The 25995-nt window shown below is 39.1% G+C and overlaps 1 protein-coding gene across 4 annotated transcripts in view; it reads left to right on the forward strand.

The window, feature by feature from the left end:
• The window catches only part of SCAPER (S-phase cyclin A associated protein in the ER), a 357916-nt gene that overhangs the window by 188042 nt on the left and 143879 nt on the right, over positions 1–25995 (forward strand). For all 4 annotated transcript variants that reach the window (XM_075069526.1, XM_075069525.1, XM_075069528.1 and 1 more), the window contains one exon: positions 4739–4865. In XM_075069526.1, the coding sequence (XP_074925627.1) occupies positions 4739–4865 (127 nt within the window). The remainder of the gene's footprint in view (positions 1–4738; positions 4866–25995) is intronic.

The following is a 25995-nucleotide window of genomic DNA, read 5'->3' on the forward strand; positions in this document are numbered from 1 at the left end:
TTTTGAGTCACCTGAGTGGAATACACATGTGTAAACACTCGAAGAAGAAAATCTGGTTACTTACCTGTACTGTAACCTTTGTTCTTCAAAATATGATTGCACACATGTATTCCACGACTCTCCGTCCATTCCCTCTCCATTGAGTTTTGAGCCACCATAGTTCAGTGAAAAGGAATTGATGGAGGATGTGGTGGCACTGCCCTCATATAGCCATAGGAGTGGCCATGAGGAGGCATAGGGCACGTGTGCTGCACCAGTAGGTATAGCTGCAGAAAACTCTCTGGCTCCAGCACACTCGGTGTGCATCGCCAGCATGCATCACCTGAGTGGAATACATATTTGCACCCACATCTCAAAGAAAACAATTACAATACAGGTAAGTAAGAGTTTCTTCCCTTTTTTGCAATATCATTTTTGTGTTGCTCTAATTTAGGCTATTTCCTCACTGTATTATCCACCAAAGAAAAATATTTAATATGAAACAGAGTTTTTATCCAAATATAATTAATCAAAACCGTTCTTTGATATAAATATAAGATGTGTTCTACTTCGACTTGCCAGAGCATTCCATAAAAAAAAAAAAAAAAAAAGATTTAGTGTGGTAGCAAAACTGTCAATAAAACTGGAAAATAGTTCCCCAGTTCAGAAATAAAGGTCTCGGCTTCATTCCAGTATGTCTATATATAAAGACTTCAGTATGTACTTTACAGTGAATGGCTGTTATCGTGTCACAAGATTCAGTTCCACTGGCATTCTGCTACAGTTACATCTATAGTCAAAGTAAGGACCTTGGTATCTCTCACTGCTAATGACACAATCCTTGCTATACTTGGTCCTCATCCCTGGTAGATGCTCCTTCAACCAACTTCTACAGCAGCCTGGCTTCCCCACAACTCGCTTGCTCCTTGGCTTTCCTGAGAAAGAGAGGGAACTCTACTCTCACTCCTCACTCTCTCAAGCAGCTCCTTCACTCACTTTCCTCCTTTTTTCATCAGTAGGCCACTCTCCTGTGTTGAATGGAGTGAGCCCATTGCAAACAATGGCTCCCTCTCTATTCTAGAGGAAGAGAGGAGACACCCACAATCACCAGAGCAGAACATTAAAATTCATTTTATATATATGTATGTATATGTCTGGTTTGAAATAGGTCTATGTTGAAGTGGAGGAAAAGAGTTGGGGAATATCTCTCCGTGGGACTTTTTTAAATACTTGACACAATCTGGTACTTTGCAGAGTTAAAAAAAGTTATTGTTAAGAATTAATTATTTTTATGAATCCTGGAGATCTTAATTATCTCTTGCAAGGATGATAGAGCTGTATCCAAGGCACAACTCCATCAGATTCATGAAATCACCCCATTTCTTCCATTTGATGGTAAAAGAGTTCCCAAAAGCCCCCCCAAGAGTACCATCCCGTACATCACTAAGTTATTCTCATCTCTTAATTACCAGCCTTGTTGGTTCATAACCCATTAGGACAAGACTTTCAACAAAAGTTCTTTTTGAACATTGTTCTATAGTATTTATTTGCAGTAGACCAGATTTCGCCTCCCTAGACCCACATGCTTTGGAGGGTACTTTTTGCAGGTCAGTGTGAGATAAGAAGAATCAGAGACCCTGCAGAACTCCTAAACTCCACATTGCAGGAAAGATGGGGGTGGAGCTGGAGACTCTTTGATCTAGTGTTTTCAAAAATCAAGGAACTTTTTTTTTTATCTGTTAATTTAACTTTTAAGATAAGATTTCTCGTATGTGTGTAAGTAAAGGAACATTACGGTTATTTAAAAGTATAGAAGAAAAAGAGTTAAGGTAGATAAGTAATTACACTCACAGTTTATACAGTCTCTTAATTTAAATGTATATATGTAAAATATCATATTGCATATTCCAAAAACAATCTGAACTCTTCCATTATATACCCTTCCACAATCTACCTTCCAGAGAGACAGATACTATAATATCCGCAACTTATGAATTTTTAAAAATTGAGGAAATAAGTCTGTTCCAGTGCACAGATTGGGTGGGCATCCAAAAATACAATAAACATTATTCAGACTATACATTTAACTTAGAAATTGTTATTGTTAATAATAGCCACACTTTTTTTGTGCAGTCTTTATAAAAAGATCAAAGTCAATATAATCCAAAAAGAGAAGAAAAATTCCTACTCTCAAGCATGCAATATAACATTAAAACTGACCAGCATTTCCAGTAAATAAAGATCATTCCAGATTAAATAAATCAGTATGAGTCAGTGCCTATCTTATTTGGCTGGAGGGAAAATAACTGAGTAATGAGCAAATCTGCTCCAGCGATAGATAATGTTCTAGTTTCTTAGTACTCCAATTTATTAATGTTTAATTAAAGCATTTATACAGACTCACACTGATATATAACAATATAATGGTGTGAAAATCTTTGTATGATCTTTCCAACTTGGGAAGGAAGCAAGGGAACTTGTCAACAAAGGTGGCAGTTTGATATTATAATTATGGCTACGATTTTGTCACAGAGGTTGAGAAAGTCATGGAATCCATGTCTTCCAGAGACTTTTGTGACTACACCCTGGGCACCCCCCACCCCAGGCACTCCAAGCTACCGCAGGCGGTATGGGGACCCCGCAGCTGAGCTCCCCATTTTGTCACAGATATTTTTAGTAAAAGTCCGGGACAGGTCACGAACTTCCATGAATTTTTCTTCATTGCTCATGACCTGTCCCTGACTTTTACTAAAAATATCCATGACAAAATCTTAGCTTTAATTATAATTATTCAGTAAGACCTTTTCTTCTTCCCTCTAATCCTTGTCCTTGCATTGAGCAGTGTCTTAGGTAATGTTAAGTACTCTGGACACTGATGTCTGATCCACATGTAGATGTAGATAAAACACACACACACACTTCCTCATCGAAAGAGGCTTTAAGATTTGCCATATAGAAAAATGAGGCTTTGTCATCTTTATCCATCAAATTCTTTAAGAGCATCAAAGTCCATTCTTTTGGCCTGCATGGCTGACCTCAGATCTTACTCCAATTTGATTTCTGCTCTTTTTATACTACCTGCAGCAAGGAGAATTCCATCTTGCTCTCTCAAATGCGACAGAGTTGTGATTATGATGCTTCGCTCTTCTTAATGAAGTTTTATGGGCTTTCCTCATGGGACTGCAGTAGTTATTTTCTAATAGATCTTTATTTAGATTCAGAAATCTTGCAGATTTTCCAGAAGATAAAGTAGATCTGAATCACTTTCCACTAAAACTGCCTAGACTTCTTACCTTTGTAGATCTTATTTGGTTTTCTAAGTATGGGCTGCAGCCATTCTGCCTTTCACTAATTTTGTAACCTGCTTGTGTTGTTCAGTCACAGTATTTAATTAATGAGATTTGCAGTCCCATATCCTACACTTTTTCTTCTTTTTTTCTATCTTTGCTCCTAGTTTAGTAAGTACAGAAGAAATTCTTTCAATTTTGTTTTTCACAGAGGGCATGGCAGTGCAGAGAATATTCTTGTTTGGACTTAACCTACTGTTAGCATTCCTTTCCCAGAAAAATCCTCTGGCTGAATGTCAGCAGGTCCAGCTAACCAGATGCTAACAAATCCTAGGCTCAAAGAAATCCTGATGATCATTTTTATTTTTACTTTTATTGGGCATTGTAACTTTCCAGATTCAGAGTCCTATGAAGTCTTTTTATAGATTTATTTACTTAGCTGTTTTTAAGTGAAAAAAATAAAAAATACCACCTTCCACTGATTAAGCAGGAGCTCTCCCTGCCTAGGCCTTGCCCCCATTTAGAATTTTTTTTAAATCATTAACTACAAATGATCTTGATATAGATTCTACAGACGTGCTGGTTCCCTTTTCAACCTTCTGGTACTAGTTAAGATCATCTTCCCTTTCCTATCGTTCTACCCATGCCACCCCCACTGTGAATGTTTCCTGGCTCTCCCGTCCCCCACTCATGATGTTCAGACGCCTTGTGATCAGTTTCAAGGTCCTGCATAACTTCCTTCCTTACTTATCCCTACTTGGTTCTTATGTCATCCTCCCACATTCATGCTGCTCCACCAGTGAAACCAGCTCCATCCCACCTCATCTCTGTATGTCACAGCTACCACCACACTTTCTTTTTTACCTCTAAGGAATAGAATGCCATTCCTGAACTGGTCTGTAAAGCCACTGCACTCTCTTCATTTCAGTCTCCCCTAAAAACCCACTTCTTAAGAAACTAGTTAAATTATCTACTGTTCTATGTCCTTTACTCTTCTCCTGAGTGAATTGCTCATCTATGTGGAGGGAGATAATTGAAAGCTGGGAGGAGGAGGCAAAAGAATACTGGAAATGAAGCTGGGAAAGACAAATAGGTTGAACTGTGGAGGAAGGATGCAGGTAATTAACTGTGATTAACTTAAAAAAGACCACAGCACCAGCAAACAAACAGGTGATAATAAGTGCTTATGATTGTCCTAATCTCTTTACTTGCATGTGGCCTCACTTCCCCCTTTCTTCATCTCCTTGTCCTTTTTAGAGTGTATGCTTTCTAGGCTGGGGCTGTTGTCTTCCTCTGTGGTGCACATTTTGGATACTACTGCAATATGATTAGTAATACCTGTGTGTAGATTTTTCTTAATTGTTTTAATCAAATTGAGGCTCATTACGTTTCAGTAGGTATCTTTGAAATTTTACTTGAATGTAACTTTTTTCTCTTTTTAACTCATTTTTGTCTTTTGTTTAATGTTGAAGGCTGCAGCGATTAGCAAAAGATCTTCTAAAGCAGTTCCAAGTACAGGATAGCAGTTCATTGGCAAACAACAAGGTTTCTGCTCTGGACAGGACTTTAGGAGAGATTTCTCGTATTCTGGAAAAAGAGGTATTATTTATTACATAATTAACTCATGGAATGCACAGCTTAGCTGCAATCAAGAAAGCATTCAACATGTATGTACATGCATATAGGAGTTATAAACGTTACTACTTCAGGGGGTTAGGAAGAAACTTTCCATATAACCTAGTTGTTACATAATTGACCATTCTGGAGATTCCAGCTCCTTTGCCGGATGCATCTGATACTCACCAGATACTCTTCATAAAAAAAAAAAAAAAAAAAACCAACTTTTTACTATAAAAGAAGTTACAGCAAATGAAACATGACTTTATAGAAAAACTATAATTTGATTTTTTTTAAAATTTTTTTTACTGTTTAAACAGATTTTTCCAATAAAACCTGAGATATGTGGAGTGCATTTCTTCCCTTTTCTTACTTTTGTGAAAGTCTCCGCCCTTTTTTAACAGATAAATTAAAGACCACCCTAGCACACATGATTCATATGTACAGTGATTTTTCTCTGGTTATTAGATGAAGATGAATATTGTTTTTAGTTTTGGATAGCAACAGGATTACATAAGCTTTCTGTGGTTTATCAGTAACTTTAGACATGTGTATGCTGTTACCACGAGTAAACGAAGTTTAAACAGATGGATTTGACATGGATTTTTTCCAGTTGCTTTTCCTGATATTTTAGAATACTGCCAGATTTAAGTAGGGAGCCAGCTGCAAGTCTTATGAACCTGAATAAGTAACTTCATATCTGCCAAAATGTGTAAGTTGATGGAAGTTAGAGAAACAAAATTTTCTGTGACCCATGTCACAAAGTGTAATATTATGTTATATTAAATTGTAGCAAATATTCCTTCAAGTTCAATCAGATTTCACAAATGCTCAAATAACAATATTTAAGTCCTGTAGAAGTCCTCCACTCAGTGCTTGTGCATACCCACCATGACAATTATGGATTGACAGTCACAAATATAGATAAGGAAAGACTGTGGCCTAAATTCTTAGATATACCTGTTATCCTCTGAATGCAACTGAGGGGGCTGAATAGCCAGCCACTACTCTTTGATTGTGAGGCCAGTTCTGCACTGGTTATAACCCCAGCACAGGGTAGAGCAGCCTTGGCTGTGGTGCTGTTTGACGTGTTTGAATTCTACTGTTTGCAGGCTATTGCTTCCTTTTGTGCCCTCACTCTGTCCCCCACAGCTGCACCAGCTTGCAGTCATTTACATCTGGAGAATCCTTAGCTAGGAAAAGTCAGCAGCTCTCTGGCTTATTTACATTGCCAAATAAATGAGAGAATCCAGCCTTGTAAATCTTTTGTTTCCTTAACCTGTATATATTTCAAATGACCATGCTACGTTCACAATAAGCTTTCAGATTCACTGGTGGACTTGTGTTTTTACTTTTTTAGCACAGCAGTTCTCAAACTCACAACATTCAGTTTAGAGTAGTTAGTATCTTTTAAGCCTCTCTCATTTTCCTCCCTCTTGCCCATTTTTGAGAAGCAATTAATGCAATTATTACATCGCGGTGGGAATGATTGCCATTTGTGTTTCCTTTCCCATCATGTTAGAAGGTTAAAATGACATCATGTTGCCTATATTACCAAGTATAGTGGCTCACAGAACTCAGGAACAGACTGCTTGGGTAAACAGTACTGAGTGATGGTTTTCAGCAAAAAGGAAAAAAACATTTATGTTATTATTGCTGTCAAAGTGAAATTGAAGTATAGTTTATATTGCTACTGATACTCGCAAGCTCAGAAGGAAGTATCCCGTTTCTTATTAGAAATGTTAGAAAGAACTGAAGTTTGAAGAGTTCTCTTTAGTTTGCCTTTTTTTTTTCTTTGTACTTGAAGTGAAAATTTTCACTGGTTGAAATAGTACATTCCAGTTAAATAATTTGCCTATATCTTCTTTTAGAGCCTATCCAAAATACACTGAAGTCAATAAGTGTCTTTCCATTGATATCAGTGGGCTTTGGATCAGACACTTGGAGAACATGGGCTAGTTCTCCTCTCCCTTGCATCATGTGTGGTCCTTTACACCTCTGCAAAATGAGTGCAGAGTAAAATACTATCAAGTCAGCACTTTGCACAGGTGTAAATAAACATGCAAAGCAGTGAAGTCTCAGACCTGATATGTTGGGTTGGTTTTTTTGGGAGGGGTGAGGTGTTCCTCTTCCGCTGGCAAACCTTTTGTGTTTCCCCTGTGTTTTACTGCATGCTGTATGTGGCACATTGCAATGTAAGTCACCATTATACATTATAAGTAATGGCACTTACGTGAGCCAAATTTTGTCTTAACACCTTCTGCAAACCCATTGAAGCCAATGGGTGTGATTCTTATTTACATTGTCCGCTTTACACAACTCTGGCAGTGTAAAAGTTCCTTAAATGGATGGAAATGCCCCATATAATATCCACAGTGCAGAGAGCTCCCCTGGCTGGTGTAAAACCAGTAGAGGGGCTCTACAGTTGACCTAATCCCAGGTATAGGGGTTAGGTCAGGGTGTGAAAGGAGGCATGGCTGAAATTCCATGTACTGTGATTATTTTCTGATTTCCAGAGCCTCTAAGGCCAGGTCTACACTGCGACTTTAAATCGGTTTAATGGCCGATATACCGATTTAACGCTGTATCCGTTCACACGACGTCGTCATTAATATCGAGTTAAACGGCTCCTTAAATCGATTTCGGAACTCCTCCCAAACGAGAGGAGTAGCGCTAAATTCGATAGTGATAACTCGGATTAGGGTTCATGTGGACGGAAATCGACGTTATTGGCCTCCGGGCGGCATCCCAGAGTGCAGCACTGACCGCTCTGGACAGCAATCTGAACTCGGATGCAGCGGGCAGGTAAACAGGAAAAGCCCCGCGAACTTTTGAATTACATTTCCTGCTTGCCCAGCGTGGAGCTCTGATCAGCACGGCTGGCGATGCAGTTTGAAATCGAAAAAGAGCTCCAGCATAGACCGTACGGGAGATACTAGGTCTGATCGCTGTATGGGGAGACAAATCTGTTGTATCCAGCTCCGTTACAGAACACGAAATGCCAAAGCGTTTGAATAAAAAACTCCAGGATACACAGCGCTGTGTGACAAGCGTAACGGGAAGCCAGAGACTCAAATGGACGCTCATGAAGGGAGGGAGGGGGTACTGAGGACTCCAGCTATCCCACAGTCCACAGCAGTCTCTGAAAATTATTTGCATTCTTGGCTGAGCTCCCAATGTCTGTAGGTTCAAACACAGTGTCTGGCGTGGTTCAGGGAACAGCTCCTCAGTTTATTTCCCCCCACCACCACGTGAAAAAAAAAAGGGAAAGATTGCTGTGCTATGGCGTTTGCTCAATGCACTCCGCGAAAAAGGCGCCAAAGGGTTGTCTGCTGCCTTCACAAAGGGAGGGGTGAGGCTGTACCCAGCACCACCCGGGGCAGTGTTTTCTGCCCCATCAGGCACTGTGCTCTCAACACGGAAGTGGGAACTATGGGATAGCTGAGGAACAGCTACCCACAGTGCACCGCTCCTGAAATCGATGGTAGCTTTGGACCATGGACGCAAACAATCGATTTCGGGATCCCACTGTGGACGCGCTAAACCGATTTTATTAGATCTGTTTTGTAATATCGGTTTAAGCTAATTCGAAATAATCGTGCAGTGTAGACGTACCCTAAGAGGCCATGGGAAGCAGAGAGTAAGCTGAAGCAGCCTTGAGGTTACTTCAACTTACACTGGGGACCAGGCAAGCTGCTGAATGACCCCAGAGTACCGGGAGCACAAAGATGACTTACATTTACCTTTAATTACCCCTTCATTCCTGCCCCAACCACAGGACTGGAGTAACTGAGTATCAAACCCAGTGGGGTTTCCTGGACTGTATGACAGGAAGGAATTTAGCCCATTATTTCCGTTATTATGGTGGTACTAGGTATCTTAGAAAGTCATATGTCAGCTTTGTGATGGTACATGGTTTCATGACTGTGTTATAGGTTGAAAGAGAGACAAGGTGGGTGAGGTAATATCTTTTATTGGACCAAATTCTGTTGGTAAAAAAGAGAAGCTTTCAAGGTTACACGGAGATCTTCTTCAGATCTACAGCTATGCTGCATAGTATAGGTGGAAATGCATTTTATTTATCTAATAGCTACAGTAGAATCAATCATTTGGTCGAGGGTTTTTGTAGCATGGAAATGGCAATACAATCTGTATTCACATAAGTGATTGCTCAAAAATAGAAGACAGTAAGCCAAATTCTGCTCTCAATTACACTGGGGTGAATAACTTCAGTGAGAGTTTGAGGTATTCAGCTGCTCTCAAGGTCAGGCTGTTATTCAGTAAGGTCCAAAAGTGGACATCATTAGTGCAATTAATAGTACATTCTTCCATTAACTTATGGTGTAAGGGAGAAAAAAATAATTCTTTAAACAATCAATATAACTTTTATAACTCAAAAGCTTATTTTAATCCGATCTAAAATTATATAAGATGGATCATAGTTTTAGCAATTCTAGTTTAATTGTTGTGTAAAAGAAATTGAATTCTTCTGATAAAAGGCAAGCAAGCATATATTACATATCTGTGTTCTAGAGTGCTCCATTCGAACCAATGCTGCATACATATTTACCAGGAGGATATAGTTTATCTTTGCTCTATTTAGCATTGGTGCCAATCAGATAATGGAATAGTAGCTATAGTTGTTTTCAAGAAATATTGCAAACATACACTTTAAATGATGTTTTGAAAATGAGGCCATTACTCAAGTCAAAATTTGGTTTGTTTCCTATATTTCGCCCTTATCATACTTAAGGATCTACGCTGTAATTATCGAACTGTAAAGAGTATGAAGTCTCTTTCTCTTACCACTGCTAATTTTGCTGTATTGCAATAAATTAAATAATAACAAAAATCAAAAAGAAATGTGCATGAATTTTCCTCCGTTCAGTGTCTCAGACAGATTCATTGTGAGTCGTTTTACTACAGATGATATCTTATAGCAATTATGTATTTCTTATTTTTATACTACTACTTATATTAGTGGTAGAGCGTGAAACCAATTTGAGGGAAACAAATTAGCAGTTTATTTAAATATATTTGCTTATAAAAGAGTAAGATTCAGTAGATGATGATTTCATTGAAAGTGCGTATTTTATAATACATATATATGTGTGTGTGTATGTGTGTTAAGTTTATAATACAATAGGATTCTATTTTCTTACACATGCATATGGGGTTTATATGAGCAATGTCCATTAATGATGATTTTCTATGTGAAATCCATTAATTTCCCACAAATTTCTGCAGATATGTTGGCAAATAGATACATAAGGTAGGAAGAAAAAATCACACACAGGACCTAGCAATATAAAATGCGGGCAGTGTTTCATGCTGTGTTGAGGAAAGTTGCCACTTAAGGTCCAAATCATGACCCAGCTTACTTGGTGATACAAAGCAGTAAGGGCTAGCTCCACAGAAGAACTCAGCCCTTGCAACGCTCAGCTTTGCCATACCTGTTAAGTGCTGTGATGCGGCGGCCCCACCCCACACTAGCCCCAGCAATGTCAGACCAGTAGCTCTGACAGAGGAAGTCCCACCCCGGTCGTACTGGGCATGCTCCAAGTGCCCTGGGAGTATAAAAAGAGAGAATTCAGCTCAGTCTGGGCTGGCGGCCGTACGGGAAGGACCTGTCTGGGAAGCTCCTGCGGAGGACCAGCCACCACCCTTGAACTTGCTGGGGTCTGAAGCTTCCTCTGGCCAGAACGAAACCTTGCTGCAGGAAGAGACCAAGGATCCTGACGAGGCGATGGACCTGGAGACCCGCAGAGAACCTGGAGACTCGTGAGAGACCCCAACGCTCGACTTGGTAGGAAGCAACCCGGGGGCAGTGATGGACTGGTACCTGGCCCCCGGTAAGCCTCAACGTGTTTCGGTAGGACCTCCTCCCTGCCCCGCTGAGCCCGTGGCAAGGTCCTGTGGCTCTATTAGGGGCAATTCTATGGACTCTGGCCACTAGGCCATGCTACCCTATAACCAGGGGCAATCCTATGGACTCTGGCCACTACGCCGTGCACCCCGTAACCAGGGGTAATTCTATGGACTGTGGCCACTAAGCCGTGCTACCCCATAACCAGGGGCAATCCTATGGACTCTGGCCACTAGGCCGTGTTGCCCTGCAGCGAGGGGCATGAACCCTCACAGGTGCCTAGAAAGTCAGTGGGACTCACAAAGCTTGAGTTAGGCATTCAGACTCCATGTACATTGAATGAAGAGAGATAGGCGCTTGGAAGAGTAGATGGAGCTTTGATTCTGCTCCCTCTCTCTCCAGTCCACAGCATAGTATAAGCCAAGACAGTTTGCTTCCTCCCTAAAGGAAACAGGGAAACCAGGACCGTGATGGACCCTTCCTGGGCTGCTGCAGAGGCTCAGAGCAGATCATGTAGTCACTAGCCACAAATGGCAAAGTTTATAGTGAGAATCTGCCAAGCACACATCCCAAAGAAAATATTAACAAAGTGGTGTTACAGTGAAGACACAATGATCATACATACTCCTATTTAAAGAAATACCAAGTGATATATAATATGTCCTAAGACATTTCTCCTAGAATATTATCTTAAAAGCTGAATTATTTTGTATGAAGTACAAGTACAGTTCTAATAAATACAATCATAATAAATTGACTGTTAACCATTTGCATCACCGAGCCTGGCAGTGAAAACAAGTGGTAATATTTTGAAGAGTACAAAGAAAATGTAATATAAAAATAGGCTATGGAATTTACAATATTTTGTTCAGAAGGAGCTTCTTTGTTTTGTAGAATACAACCATATACACATAACATACAGCATAAAGATATTAAGAAAACCTATGAGTACTATTAATGGGATCTGTACAGAGTAGAACATTTCTGCGGGTTCCGTAATTCTTATTCTTAAAACATAGTCTTTAAACTACTTAAAATAAAAAGTGATTTCCAGTGTAAGTATGTCAGCATTACTGAAATATTTGTGAGGCCATCATTGTTCTAATAGCACAAACAAATAATCACGGTACAAAAAACCCCAGCTCACTTCCCCACAGCTTGCATATCTTCTTTTAGATGTAATCATCCAGTCGTGTGCGTGTGTGTGGTGGACATGGAACTGCTGTATAATAATCTGAGGGTTGGGAGAATCCAGGCAAAGATTGCTGTTAATATGATTTGTCATCTACAAATTATACTCTAACTCTTTATTATTCTCTTCTGTCCTCGGGTGAATATTATTATTATTAATTCAGTCTTTAAATATATTTTTACCGTGGCTGTTTAGAGAAAGGAACAGTTTTAATTTTGCTTTATATTTTTTAACTGCAGAAAAGGTAAGATTTAAAAACTTTTAACTAGGGAGAAAATGGAAAGTTTTATACCCTATATCTTCAGAAAATATTATTTCCTTTTTTGCAAAACTAAGTTCTGTGTTCCATCCAAAAACTTCTGAATTTATTCCAATCAGATTTACTGAACCCTATATGTGAGAGTATTTTATGCATAGTCCTACTAGTTAAGAGTAGCTGGGAAGTGATGTATTTAAAAATCCATGAGAAGAAATGCATGGTGTTGAGATTTAGACTTTACATAATAAATTTTAAAAAATTGTTGGGACACTTGGGATCTCAGCTACCCTACCAGCGGTAGTAACTTCAGATGTCAAAGAAGTGAATTCCAAAAGCTAATGACTAAGTCCATTTCTGTAAATGTGTGGTGGTTTTAAAATATTGATTCTGCTGTTCTCTGGCAGTAGCTCTCTCTGCTATTGCTGGAATTGGAGAGAGTGCACATCCAGCAGCGTCATCGTGATACTGATTTTTCCTGAGTGCGGAACTAGCTGCCAGCTGCATGTTTTTGCTGTAGCGCGGAGCATGATGGCAATATGCCAGCTGCTGTGTATCTTGTTATTAAAACAATCCTTTAAAATTATACAGATATACCAGATTGCAGGATATTTGCTGCCTCAGTGGATCGGATGACATATGGAGCCTTTCAGCAGTCAGGCACTGGTTGAAACTGGGCTCCATGTCAGTAGTAACTATCAGAATGCTGTTCAGTGGCCTTTATGAAAATGTTGATGGATGCGGTTCTGTTTTGTCCACATACGCAAAAGGGATAGCTCAGGGGGGAGGGATAGCTCAGTGGTTTGAGCACTGGCCTGCTAAACCCAAGGTTGTGAGTTCAGTCCTTGACGGAGTCTGTAACTGGGCAGACACTCACCCCTGCTGTGCCTCCTGCTGGTCACTCCTGGGAATTAGCTCAAATTTGCAGCTGGAGCGCCCTCTGCAGGCTGGTGATCCGCCTTCCAGCTTCTGCTACTGGGCCCGTGTCCCTCCCTGGACTCCGGTGCCCCTTTTACGTGGGGTTCTGCCCCCTGGCAGTAACCCCTTTCTCCTTAGGGTTTCCCCTCCCTGGGAACCCCCCACTCTATCCCCACTTTGCCTCAGGGACTTGGCAACTGCCCAGTCATTAGCTAGCCCCACGCCCTGGGACAGACTGCAGTATTAGCCTCTCATCATTGGCAAAGGGGTTTGGACCTGCTGCCTTGGCCTACCCCTGGGTTGCACCCTGCAACCCCAGTACCTCTTAGCCTACTCCTAGGCCGCAGCCTGGGGCTTTCCAGGCAGGAGCTCCCCAGCGCCGCTGCCTTCCCCAGCCCTGCTTCACCCTAGGTACCTTGTCTGGTCCCTTGCAGCAGCCAGGCCCTTCTCCCTCTGAATGCAGAGAGAGACTTCCTTGGCTCCTGGCTTCTCTGCCCTTTTATAAGGGCCTGTGGCTCAGTTTGGGGCTTGGCCCCAGCTGCTGCCACGTCCCCCAATCAGCCCAGCCTAAAAGGCTGCTTTCTGCAGCCCCGGCCCCCTTCCCTGGGCTGTTTTCAACCACTTCAGGGCTGGAGCAGAGATCAACTCTGCTACAGGGTCACTTAGGGATCTCGGGCAAAAATTGGTCCTGCTAGTGAAGGCAGGGGGCTGGACTCGATGACCTTTCAAGGTCCCTTCCAGTTCTAGGAGATTGGTTATATCTCCAATTATAAAAAAAAATGTATATAAAAAGCTATTTTTAATTTTATAGCCTCTACTTCTTTTGTATTCATAAACAGTACCAAGCCAACCAGTTTAGGTTAGTGCATGAGGAGAATCATTATGGCAGTGTGAAAACAAAGGGAAATCTGTCAATAATATAAATGTAGTGAAAATAGCACTTTTCTTCCTGTGGCAATATTGGCAGCAGCATATCAGAGTAATGGCGTTTACTGAGGCAGATTTTTCTCAACTCATCGTATGAAATACCTTGTCTGCTTGATAAGTTGCAGTTGTGCATATATGAATAACATTTGCTCTCTTCACCCCAAATAAGCAGGGTTTGTACAATGAACTTGGTGTTTGTGTGTGTAAGACTTGGGGAGGGATTATGCATTTGGTAGTGTCAAAACAACTTTTACATTTGATAAAGTAGCAGCATTTCCTCATAGATGGAGACCTTGCTACCATTATTCATGCCACCTCTAGACTGGACTACTGTAATGTGCTCTACATGAAGGTAGTGTAGGTTACAGAGACCTGCTTGCTGGTGGATCATCTCGCCATGAGCATTCAATACCAGTGCTTGGCAATCTGCACTTGCTGCCTATTGGCTTCCTCATAGGGCTTTTGTGATTTACCACTTTTTTTCATTCCCCAGGGAAAACCCACAAAAGCTCTATGTAAAAAAAAACAAAAAACAGAAAACATGTTATGTGGTTTACTTTCTAAGCATTTGTATTCCTGAAACACAAAAGATCACACATACATTGTCCAAAATGAAAAGCTTGCATTTTTCTAAATAAAATTTGAAAAACACAACAATTGAATCTTCAGTCTATAGCTAGTTAGGCCCTACCACTTTTTCATATCTATCTTTTGATACCTGTAGATGTTTACCAATGCATTTGTTGTTTCTGTACCAAGCATATTGCATAGTTAGGTACAAACCAGTCTGAACATGCTGAAAACATGCTAGAATAATGCAGAATTTAAAAACTGATAAAATCCTAAATTCAAGTGTCCTCTGTCACTTTATTCCACAATTTCCACATTTTAATGCAACAAACTATTGTACAGCCTCTTTCACAGACTTAGATTTGGGATAAATATCTGGATCTTCAATTTTAAATTCAAAAAGAGAAGGAAGAAACTCAAGATTTTTATCAACTACAGTCTCCTGGTTTTGGCTCAACAATTCATTTTTGGGGGTGGGAGGGATCACTCATGTTGACCAAGTGATGAAAAGGTTCTTTAGCTTTTTCTAATAATTTTTTTATTTTATGCTTGTGTGTTTCGGAACTTAGTTAATTAGAGCAAGCCAGATTTCCGCTGACACTAGTATAATCTGCCTATAATCTGTCAAATTCCTGTGAAACTTCCTTCAATTGTTTGCCATTTTAGTATCTCTATAGAATTAATTGTTTTGTAAAATGTGTTCTGTTTTGATCAAAGTACTTCTTGTATTCATTGCAAATTTCAATATACTTACAGTAGTTGGATGCAAACAGAGACAAATAATTTTCCTGAGAGTTCTGAGTGTTATTGACAAGTGAGGGCAATAATCCTCCTTTTTTTTTTAGGTAACCAACTATGAACCAAATAATGGGTGCAAAGGAATTTTTGAATTTCCACTACTCCAGAATGGAGGTGATGTTAAAGAGATACTGAAAGTCCATAAATTATTTAGGGACTTAAATTATCATCACAATTGCATATCTGTGAGGATGATGCTTCTGAATGTGTCCTACTTTCAGAATCATCACCTGACTGTATTATATTTATCAGCTGATTTTACATTTACTACAGTTACAATAAGAAACAGCCACCTAGAGGCCAATCTAAATTACCACCTAAGTCCATCTAACTTGCATCACTCAGGAGTGTGAAAAAGTCACCCACGTGAGCGACACAAATTACAGTGCCCTAAGCGCTGTCCGCATCGGCGCTGTGTCGATGGGAGACGCTGTTCTGCCAGCATAGCTTCCACTTCTCGCGGAGATGAAGTAATTATGCTGATGGAAGAGCACTCTCCTGTCGGCTTAGAGCGTCTTCACCAGACGTGCTACAGAGGCGCAGCTGTGCCGATGTAGCGCTTTTAGTGTTGACCTGCCCCTAGTGAATTCAAACCTGTGCATAATTAAAAACTGGAAGAATAAGATGAGCAAACCAACTTTATATAAAATCTTATCAGTTATCCTGCTACCTTTCAGAAATAGCTACATTCTAAGAAACCAAGCCCCCTCCCAATTTACACTACACTTACTTCAATATCGATTCATCCACTCCCCAATCTCTTCAGTATCCACTGATATTTGATTTTATCTGCTATCCAGTACCCCTTTCTCCAGTCAATAATATCTCCTCATGCTCCCCTTCCCCTCTAATGCCAAGGAAGTTCTGTAACTTTATTGTTGTTTCTTAATAGGCTCAGCAAGAACCTTGATATTTCACATCATTTCACTTTTAACTTTTTAGAATGGTGTTCTTTCACAGATTGAAATTAGTCTACTGTTTATAATTTAAAAATTTTAAATTATGTTCTTATATGATTACTTCAGATATAGAAGTTCTAAAAATGAAAAAAAATCTTCAAAAGTTTGTTGAGGGTTTTCCCCTCAGAAAAATGGGTTTTTCACAGTAGGAGTTAAGGCGTTAAAGTTGATTTTTAAAGTCCTAATTAGCCTGGATCCTGCCTGCCAGAGAGATTGTATCTCTTCCTGTGCAATAGTGATGAATATAAGGTCACCAGAAGCCCTTGAACTGGAACCTATTTTGGAGGAGGCTGTGGCAGAACATTCACCAAGAGTGCCCCTTGACTTCAGAATTCAGTCCCGAACCTGCTCTGAAACAGCACAAATGTGTTGACTTTTCAGGACATGCTTCAAAGCTCGTCTTTTTTTAATAGACCTTTAGGGGAAGATTGAAGGTGTGTGATGGCGGGATTTTGGGGAGGAATCTAAGTGATGGGGAGATTTTGTTATGCAATGTGTTTTTTTGCTGACTAATATTATGTATTTGGGGGGAGGCTTTTCTGTTTTCATTGCTATGGACAGTTTTTATTCTATTAATTGATGGCATGGTGTCTAGAACTATAGGCTTTTTTTATATTGTTTAAATCAAAATAAAGTAATAAGCATAAATTCTCTTCCACAGAATCCTATGTCCTATTGCACAGTTTTCTACTCCCTCTGGACAATATTGTTCAAGAGATCTTCCAGCAATAGAATACACTGTATATGCTCTCCAACCAATCCTTAGAAAATATCACTTGTGAGAGGCAGTTTTCTTTCTGTTTCACATCTGTAGTCATAAAGAAAAAAAACTAAGTGTCTCACTTCGCTGTACACCATGCAGACTGCAGGCCAGCTGCTGCCCAGTATAATCAACACAGAGCAAAAATTATATCGTATCTTCTTATTAGGGTCATGTTTATCTAAATAGTGAAGATTGACTGTGATACACAAACATTTTTAAATCAACCCTTCCTCCTAGTATTTTACTGTTTACTCTGAGCTGTTTAACTAGTTTAGTAGTTTTCTTGAAACAATTTATACCATGTTTCAGTTTCAAATTTTTATCATAAGAAAAATCTATTTACTGTCACTTCCTTTCAAACTGTAGGAGTCTAATCATTGTCTTATGAGTATGAAAGATTCCACGATACTTCTGTGTATTTGTCAGGTGCTTAGTACTATGCGGCCTTCGGATGTTCTTGCATAAGAATAACCAGTAATTATGTTATTGCATACAACCTTTCATCTTCAGGAGTTTCCTGAAAATGTTCTTTAAAAAAGACACATGAAGTACAATTAAATATTGATTATCAACTCTGTATAACATTTTGTTGCTAATAGGCTCTACAGTGGGGAAAGGGGAAAGAAAAGATACATTTGGTGGAGTTAATAGGCAAGGCCTCTTTTTTTTCTTTTTCCAGGCATTACCCTGCCACCAGTGAAGTCTCATTATTTCTGAGTGTCCTAATCAATAGGGTCATGAAAGATTGATTTTGGTAGCTGTCAGTGTGTTTATGACATGGATCATATATAGTCATTTATAGAAGTAGGTTGTAATTCTCTTGTTAACTTGTGAGTCAAGAAATCAGCGGACACATCTTGCATGTCAGTGGGTGGTGAAAAGAATCTTGATGGTGTCAGTCATTGACTGAGAGGAGGAGACTGACACTGTTAATTGAATTTCCCCAGGGAGTATAAAAATATACCATGATATAGGGGGAGGAGTGAGGGAGTGGGAACCACACAAGCTGTCAGTGTGTGAGAGCTGGTTACATTGATTTACCTCTGCTAATGGCCTGGGTTGGATAAAAAATTGCCCTAAGGGAGGACAGAGTTCACTACAATAGCTCCTTGCCACTTACTAAAAGTCTTTCAGGCTTACAAGTAGTGACATAAAAAAAAAAGTAAAATAAAATAGTTCTCACAAAACCCTTTAAAGGCATAATATAAACAGTTTTCATGCTGAATGTTTCTTCTGCTAGCAGTTCATATTGATTGAAAGAATATATGTTCAAGGGAGTCAATGCCGTATTTCAACCTTAGGATTCAGACAGGTAGCTTCTTAAATGCTTTTTCTTTGCTTTAAAAAGTAACAATGAGAGCAAAAATATTCTTATAATCTCATCACTGAAATAAAGGATTTTTAACAACATTTAAATAAAACTTTCAGCTGCTATTATTTTAGGTAATAGTAAGTAAATATAAAAATAAGTAAAATGCAAGAATCTTTCATTGATTTTTGTAATACTCTGGAGAATGTCTAAATATCTTTACGCCATTTAAATTTTTCCTTACTTTCTTTTTTATTACATTCTGTAATTTTTAAACCATATCCAGTACAATATTTATAAACCACTAGGAGGTAAAGACGTTCACTAAAGCAAAAACATATATATCGCTCTTTCAGCTGCAGTATAATGTGGATCTGCTTGCATCAAAACTGTTACTTTTGTAGCATATTAATATAAAGTTAAATTATATTATGCAGAACAGAAACGTACATTAAATGAATGTGAAATCTCAGTACTCTACTAAAAAAAAGTGTACGTGTGTGTCTACTTTCTCCAGCTATGAATCACAAAAGAAAAACCTAAACTTAAATGGTGGTAAAGAATAAACTTATGACTTATAAAGTTCTTACTGGATACTGCCTTATCACACTAGATATTTTCAGTGCTCCTCTCTGCTGCTTTCTGTAAATAACATCAAAAAAACTCAAAATTCTAAAAATCATTGTATGTTCCTAACATTTCAGCCCAAAGTTTCATCCAGTGAAAAAGAGCTAGGGGAGTAAAGTTACCAGTCACTATTCAGGAGTTCTCAAACTGGGGGTCAGGACCCCTCAGAGGGTTATGAGGTTATTACATGGGGGGTTGCAAGCTGTCAGCCTCCACCCCAAACCCTGCTTTGCATCCAGCATTTATAATGGTGTTAAATATATAAAAAAGTGTTTTTAATGTATAAGGGGGTCGCACTCAGAGGCTTGCTATGTGAAAGGGGTCACCTCACCAGTACAAAAGTTTGAGAACCAGTGCACTACATAAAGAAACTGTAACAATCAGACTGTATAGACCACAGTATTCTTGGAAGGCAGTTCATAGTTTTTATGCATATTCACATCTTGACTGGCAGAAACTCTTGGAAGAAATTATATAAGCATCAGTCTCTTCTCTATCTATATGTCCCTTTCTCTATATATATGTGTGTGCATATAAACATAAAAGAGAAGACACAGTAATGGACACAATAAAGGCAATAACAAATAAGGCTGGCTTGAGGTTGTGTGCAGCCCCTGGTAAACAGTAATATGTGGTCCCTCCCACCCTTCATAAGATCTTGGAAACTATTTCAAGCTTAAGCTCTCCTTCTATCAAAAGCCCCCCAAAATCACCAGTTTAGCTGATGCCAAAGAATAAATTCCAAAGCCCACTGAGATATAATTGATGTTTGAGACCCCATAGACTGAAATATCTCTCTCATCACACAACTTTTTATTTTAATTTAATCTGTTTAGCCATTACGGGCCTGATCCTACATCTCCCATCAAAGGCAATAGGAATTTTGAGTGTGCAAGAAATCCAGAGTGAGGCTGTACATTTATATTAAGCTGTCTTATAAACAAGAATTATCTTTGTTAAAAATACACTTTCAGATTGTATTGTGATGCACTTTGAGCAAAAAAAATTTCATTTGGTAACTGACATTTACAAGTAGACCTGTCACCTCTCAGGTCATATTGCTCATCTTGTGCTCATATTGGCCTATGCCTGCTTTATTACAGCAGTATGTGGGAAGAGGTATGCAACCCCTTTGTGACCTTGACTGAGCACCTAAGCCATTACCCTTTCTCATGCTTCCATCTCCTTGAAGTTCAGAAAGTTTTTTCTCTCCAAGGTACCCAGCAGTGGTGTCCCCAGTTTAACATTCACTGCACACAAATTTTTAAATTATCGTAAATCACTGCAAAGTTGATTTGGTATTTCTTAAATAGAGAAAATGACAAAATGAAAGAGCAATTAACTTATCTAGGTTGAGGCACCAGGAGTGCCACTAGACAGACACAATTATTGTTTTACAAAGTATGGAAATATTACCTACAGCCCTGACTAACTGTTTCTAAGCCTGAAGGCTGATAGAACTTCTTTCCTCTTGTCAGCTTAAAGTTTCAGCATATCTCTGAAAATCTGTTGTGCCCTGTCTCAGCAAGCTTTGTGTATTTCCTTCTTAACTCAGTTCTTCTGTAGGCTCATACAAAAAATTCTGTGTAGACAAATTTAACTATATTGATTTAAAAAGCAATATAGTTAAATCAGTGTAACTCCCTAATGTGGCCACAGTTATACACTACAGAATAAAAATGCTTATATACCCAGAGCTGGCATAAGCAGACTAAGCAATTGCTTAGGGCCCTGAGCAGGTCAAGCGAGCTCCCTATTTGCTTTTTATTATGTGGGGAGACAAAAATATTCCTGCTTAGGGCCCCCAATTGGCTAGCACTGCCTCTATACTGCATATATAAAAACAGTTTATTTCACCACATTACCAGAAATAGGCTGTACCAGTAAAGGCACTTTATGCTACTGTAGCTCCATCCACACTAGAGGTGAATTTACTAGATCAGTTTCTAACTCAGTATAGTTAAATCTATGCAAAAACTGTCTGCATCTTACTTCTTTCTGATTTGAAATAAAACATTTATCCAGATTCAGTACATTTTGGGGAGGGACTTTGTGATCATTGGTATCCCTGCACAGTACTGAAGTGTTTTTTCCCTATTGACTAATCATGGTTAACTTTTGATATAACAAAGGCATTTCACATATGGCTTGAGATGAGATGAGTTGTTTGTTTGTTTGTTTCTGTTTAATGCGATTTACAAGAATACTGAATTGCATAGGAAAGTTTTGCCCATTCCACCAAAAGCATTTATCTAAGGCAAGATAGGTGGGTCAGATAAAATCTCATTAGAATCATTTGGCCTGAATTTCAGTAGCAGTGAGTACTCAGAACTCTAATTGAAAACACCTAAGACTACTTCATGTAGGCACTTTTGAAAATCTTACCTGGAGGGTGCTGTTTTCAGTTGAAATCAAGAATATTTAAAATGTCTGAGGTGAGAGCATGGATCAAATACAGTATAAGATTATTTTACGTGCAGATTCAAAATATAGTTATCCCAAAGTTGATTGTTTGTTTCATAGCACGATTTAACAGAAATGAAGATTATAGAACTTCGATTGCCTGAAGGGTAAAGAAATGTTTCAGTGTAGGGCTACATTCTGATACATGTGGCACATTGCTGTAACATATTAGGGAAAATAATCTAATGTGCCATATTTGCTATATGCACTGATTTTTTTTTTTTTTCCTACTGCCTTGGAGATATTTTCTTACTGTGTGTTTACACAGTGCCTAGCACTGTGGGGCCCTGACGTCAGTTGACATTTCTAGAGATTACCAAAATACTACTAATAAATAATAATTATAAATATAGTTCCATATTAAAGTTGATATTAAAACTTGAGGATGGTGTAACCACTTAGTCCACATTTATTTCTTCTTTGTACATCATTAATAAGAACTGTACATACTGCAACAAAAAATTCCAGTTACCTATTTTTCAATTACCCTACTAAACTTAAGAAGAAAATAATTTTATACTGTTTAATGTCTTTCTCCATATAGGTAGCAGATTTCAGAGAAGAAAAGATATTCCCCTAGTAATGTTTATTTTTTCAATTTCAGAAGTGTTTGAATCTATATATTAAGTACCTACACTTTTCACTTTTACACTACTATTTTCAAGACTGGTGCACATTTACGACCTCTGAAAAGTGTTCCCCCAGTGGCAACTAATAATTTTTTTAGTGTCAAACAGCATTTTTGTTTTCTTGATTTTTAGATAAATTTGCAGCTCATTGCTGCACCAGTCATGATGTCAGTTATCTACATTACAGTAAAATGTTTGTCGTAACTTTCAAATACAGGGGGACTGTAGACAGATGGTGTTTATCACACTGCAGAGACTGTCAGAAATGGTTGGCCTCAACAGTACAGCATCAGATCCAGTATTTACATTTTGATCTACAAACTGTCAGGCCTGTTCTGCATAGTGACCAGTTCTAGTGTGGCAATTAATAGAACAGTTTTTGGTGGGTTCACTAGGTTGCCTACGTATAGATTTCACTGGAAACTTGCTTTCTCTTTACATGGATCTGGCCACAGAGATGACAAGAAACAAAAGCAATAGTGTAAAATTAATTTAACGAATAAGTATCTCATCAGTTTTTAATCTGTGGCAAAAGTAAGGTATAGAACAAAACTAGCATTAAGTGGAATAATTTTTTTTAGTATATATTAGACTTTAAGCCATTTGTAGAGCTTAGAACTAATGTTTTTAAAGATCTTGAAGAGGCAAATGTTATATACTATAACTGTTATAAGAATAGAAGAGGGTACTATTGGGAATTAGGCACATTTGGCTCTGGTGGTTCAAAGAGGCTGTAAGGCTGGGATAAACATCTATGCTGGGATTCCCATAGCAGAGGACTGTTGAAATGGCAAGGAGCTCCTATGCCAACTCTGACTTGTGTCTCCCAGCTCCAACACACCATTCGAGAGGGCATTGCCAGAGGGATGCACTCTGGTGATCCACACCTGCCAGAATGGCCGCTTGGAACCTTGGTCTGTCAGATATACCTAAGTTACACCAGAGACCAGACTAGTCCCCAGTTGGCTCTAAGATCAGAGAACTAAAAGTGGCAGAAAGCCCTCTTCTCCCCCATCTCCCCTCTTCAGTCTTGTACTGAACACAGCTCAACCTGTCGCTTGGTGTTTATAGCTCTGAAACCTTCAAAGAGAAGATTGTATAGGACATCTCCCAAAAGTTGTTTATTAAAACAAATAAAAGGAAGTTCTTCATGCAGCGCACAGTCAACTTGTGGAACTCCTTACCTGAGGAGGTTGTGAAGGCTAGGACTATAACAGCATTTAAAAGAGAACTGGATAAATTCATGGTGGTTAAGTCCATAAATGACTATTAGTCAGGATGGATAAGGAATGGTGTCCTTAGTCTCTGTTTGTCAGAGGATGGAGTTGGATGGCAGGAGAGAGATCACTTGACCATTGCCTGTTAGGTTCGCTCCCTCTGGGGCACCTGGCATTGGCCACTGTCGATAGACAGATATTGGGGTAGATGGACCTTTGGTCTGACCCGATACGGCTATTCTTATGTTTTTATGTGCAATGGTATTCGTTACTAAAGCTAATGCATAATTTGTTCAGAAACACAGAGAAGCCATTTTTCAAGATGGTCTGAATTCACAACGTCCTGCATGAAATTCTGGTTCTCCTTATGAAATTATTTTATTTGGCCTTTGCCTAAGGATGAGGGCAACAGATGGGTTTGTTGAGGGGGTCAAGAATGGAATACTCTTTCCCCAGTTCAGTAGCAGAGCACCTCTGCAGCCAAGCCACAGTCACTAGCTAATGAGATGTGGTAGCATCTATGGTCCCTAGCCCCATCCCCACATGCGATTTGTCTAGTGTGTGAGTTATTAACCTGGGCGTTGCAATCCTCAGAAAAATCACAACCACATCAGCAGATCACAACCTGCTTTCCCTTCCCATGTTGTTAAATGACAGGGGTCCTAAGCAGGGTGCCAATATGGAAAAGATTGAGAACTATTGGTCTAGTGGATTTGTCCAGGTCACAGACACATTGGCCAGACCATACCCATTCCCCGATCCCACCTTCCAGCTGTCACAAAGAATGCTCCACTCCATGCCATGCTTGGACCTGAAAAGCTTCCTTTGCTTCCTAGCCTCCCTAAGCAGCACAACCATACTGAGTATTGGACCGTTGTCAGCTGCACAATAAATCCAGTAGGATTTTCCCTCTGAGTTTGTATATGTACACATATGTATGTGTGCTGGAGGTTCCTGAACCATTCACCACCTCTCCTCTCCATACCTATACAGCATCCCATCACAATCTGCCCCATAATGTACAGCGAGACCTATTAGAATCGAGATTTCAGAGTATTGGAGCTGATGGCACCTGAGATCTCTAATGTGTATACAGTTTTTGTTAGTAAACCTCTGCCTAAAGAGTGTAAGTTACAAGACTGGTTTAGCAAAAAGCTATTAGAAATGGCACAAAGACATGGAAATATATGCTAACAGTTAGCTGAGCTATCATATTTTACTGTGCCACTGTTTCTCTACCTGACTACAATTTAAAAAACATGATATAGTCATGTAAAAGTTCAATACAAAAGCAAAATCCAATAGGTATCTTTGTGATAGAGCAGGGGTTCTCAAACTTCATTGCACCGTGACCCTCTTCTGACAACAAAAATTGTTACACAACTTCAGGAGAGGGGACTGAAGTCTGAGCCCACCCGGGCCCTGGGGCTGGGCCCAAAGCCTGAGCCCCATCACCCGAGGCAGGGTGACCATAGCCAAAGCCTAAGGGTGTCAGCCCAGGCAGGTGGCCTGTAACCTGAGCCCCGCTGCCCAATGTGGAAGTCCTCGGGCTTTGGCTTTGGCCCCAGGCCCCAGCAAGTCTAAGCCAACCCTGGCAACCCCATTAAAATGGGGTTGCAACCCACTTTGGGGTCTCAACCCACAGTTTGAGAACCGCTGTGATAGATAATCATTCTCATGCTTTATAACCTTGAAATTTTGATTCTCTGCTGTAGCCAGGGTTGGGGGCCAGGGGATTGTTTTTGTTTTGCTTCATTTTTAAATCTCTCATTTCTCCACTAGAGGACAGTACTAGCAGAAACACTTCACAAATATTGTACTTTGAATCCTTAAAAGTGATTGAACTGCCCTCAAAGGTAAAATTTTGTTTTCAAAGGGGAAAATTCATACACATTTTCATTCACTTAATGTTGATTACAATTATGATAATTTTAAATTATTTATTTTAGACTTTAATTCTGAGAAGGTATTTTGTTTTTAAAATTAAGCCTGATACATTTAAAACAGGAATTATTGTGTGTAAATGATTATATATTAAAATGCTGTTGTGTTTTTATATTTGACAAGCTTTAAAAAAAAATGTGTGGTGGATAGCCAGAAAGACCCACGTGATTGTCATGCACTAGACATTCATCTGGTGGCAAAATGTTTAAAAGATAATGTTTAGATGGATGTTTTAGGGGGGTTATTTTTTGCTGTTTTGATATATTATATCATATCTATAGATGCTACATTAATTTGTGCTTGCTGTGTTAACCAGAAATCTTTGTGATGCACTTCAAATAGCTGCTCTAAGTTTCATGAGTTTCCTAGTTGTAAGGAAAACTAACAATATTTGCATACCTTTCTTGGTTCATATAAAAATTAAGTCTTTTCTTTAGTTAAATATATCAGATGTTTAGAGTAGGAGAGTGTCAGCTAAGTTCCCTGGAATCTCTGAACAGTTAAAAAAATATTTCTGGTTCTGTACCATACTTGCATAGAAGCCTAAATCTAATTCAAAACAGGAAGAAGTGTCATGACTCCTTGGGATCAGAGGTCTGAGTATCAGATTTTTAAAAGGCATAGTTTATAATGCAATTTATAAAACATACTGATTAATGAGACTAATGAATACA

The sequence above is a fragment of the Chelonoidis abingdonii genome, chromosome 9 (assembly GCF_003597395.2).
Source record: "Chelonoidis abingdonii isolate Lonesome George chromosome 9, CheloAbing_2.0, whole genome shotgun sequence".
Lineage (NCBI taxonomy): Eukaryota > Metazoa > Chordata > Testudines > Testudinidae > Chelonoidis > Chelonoidis abingdonii.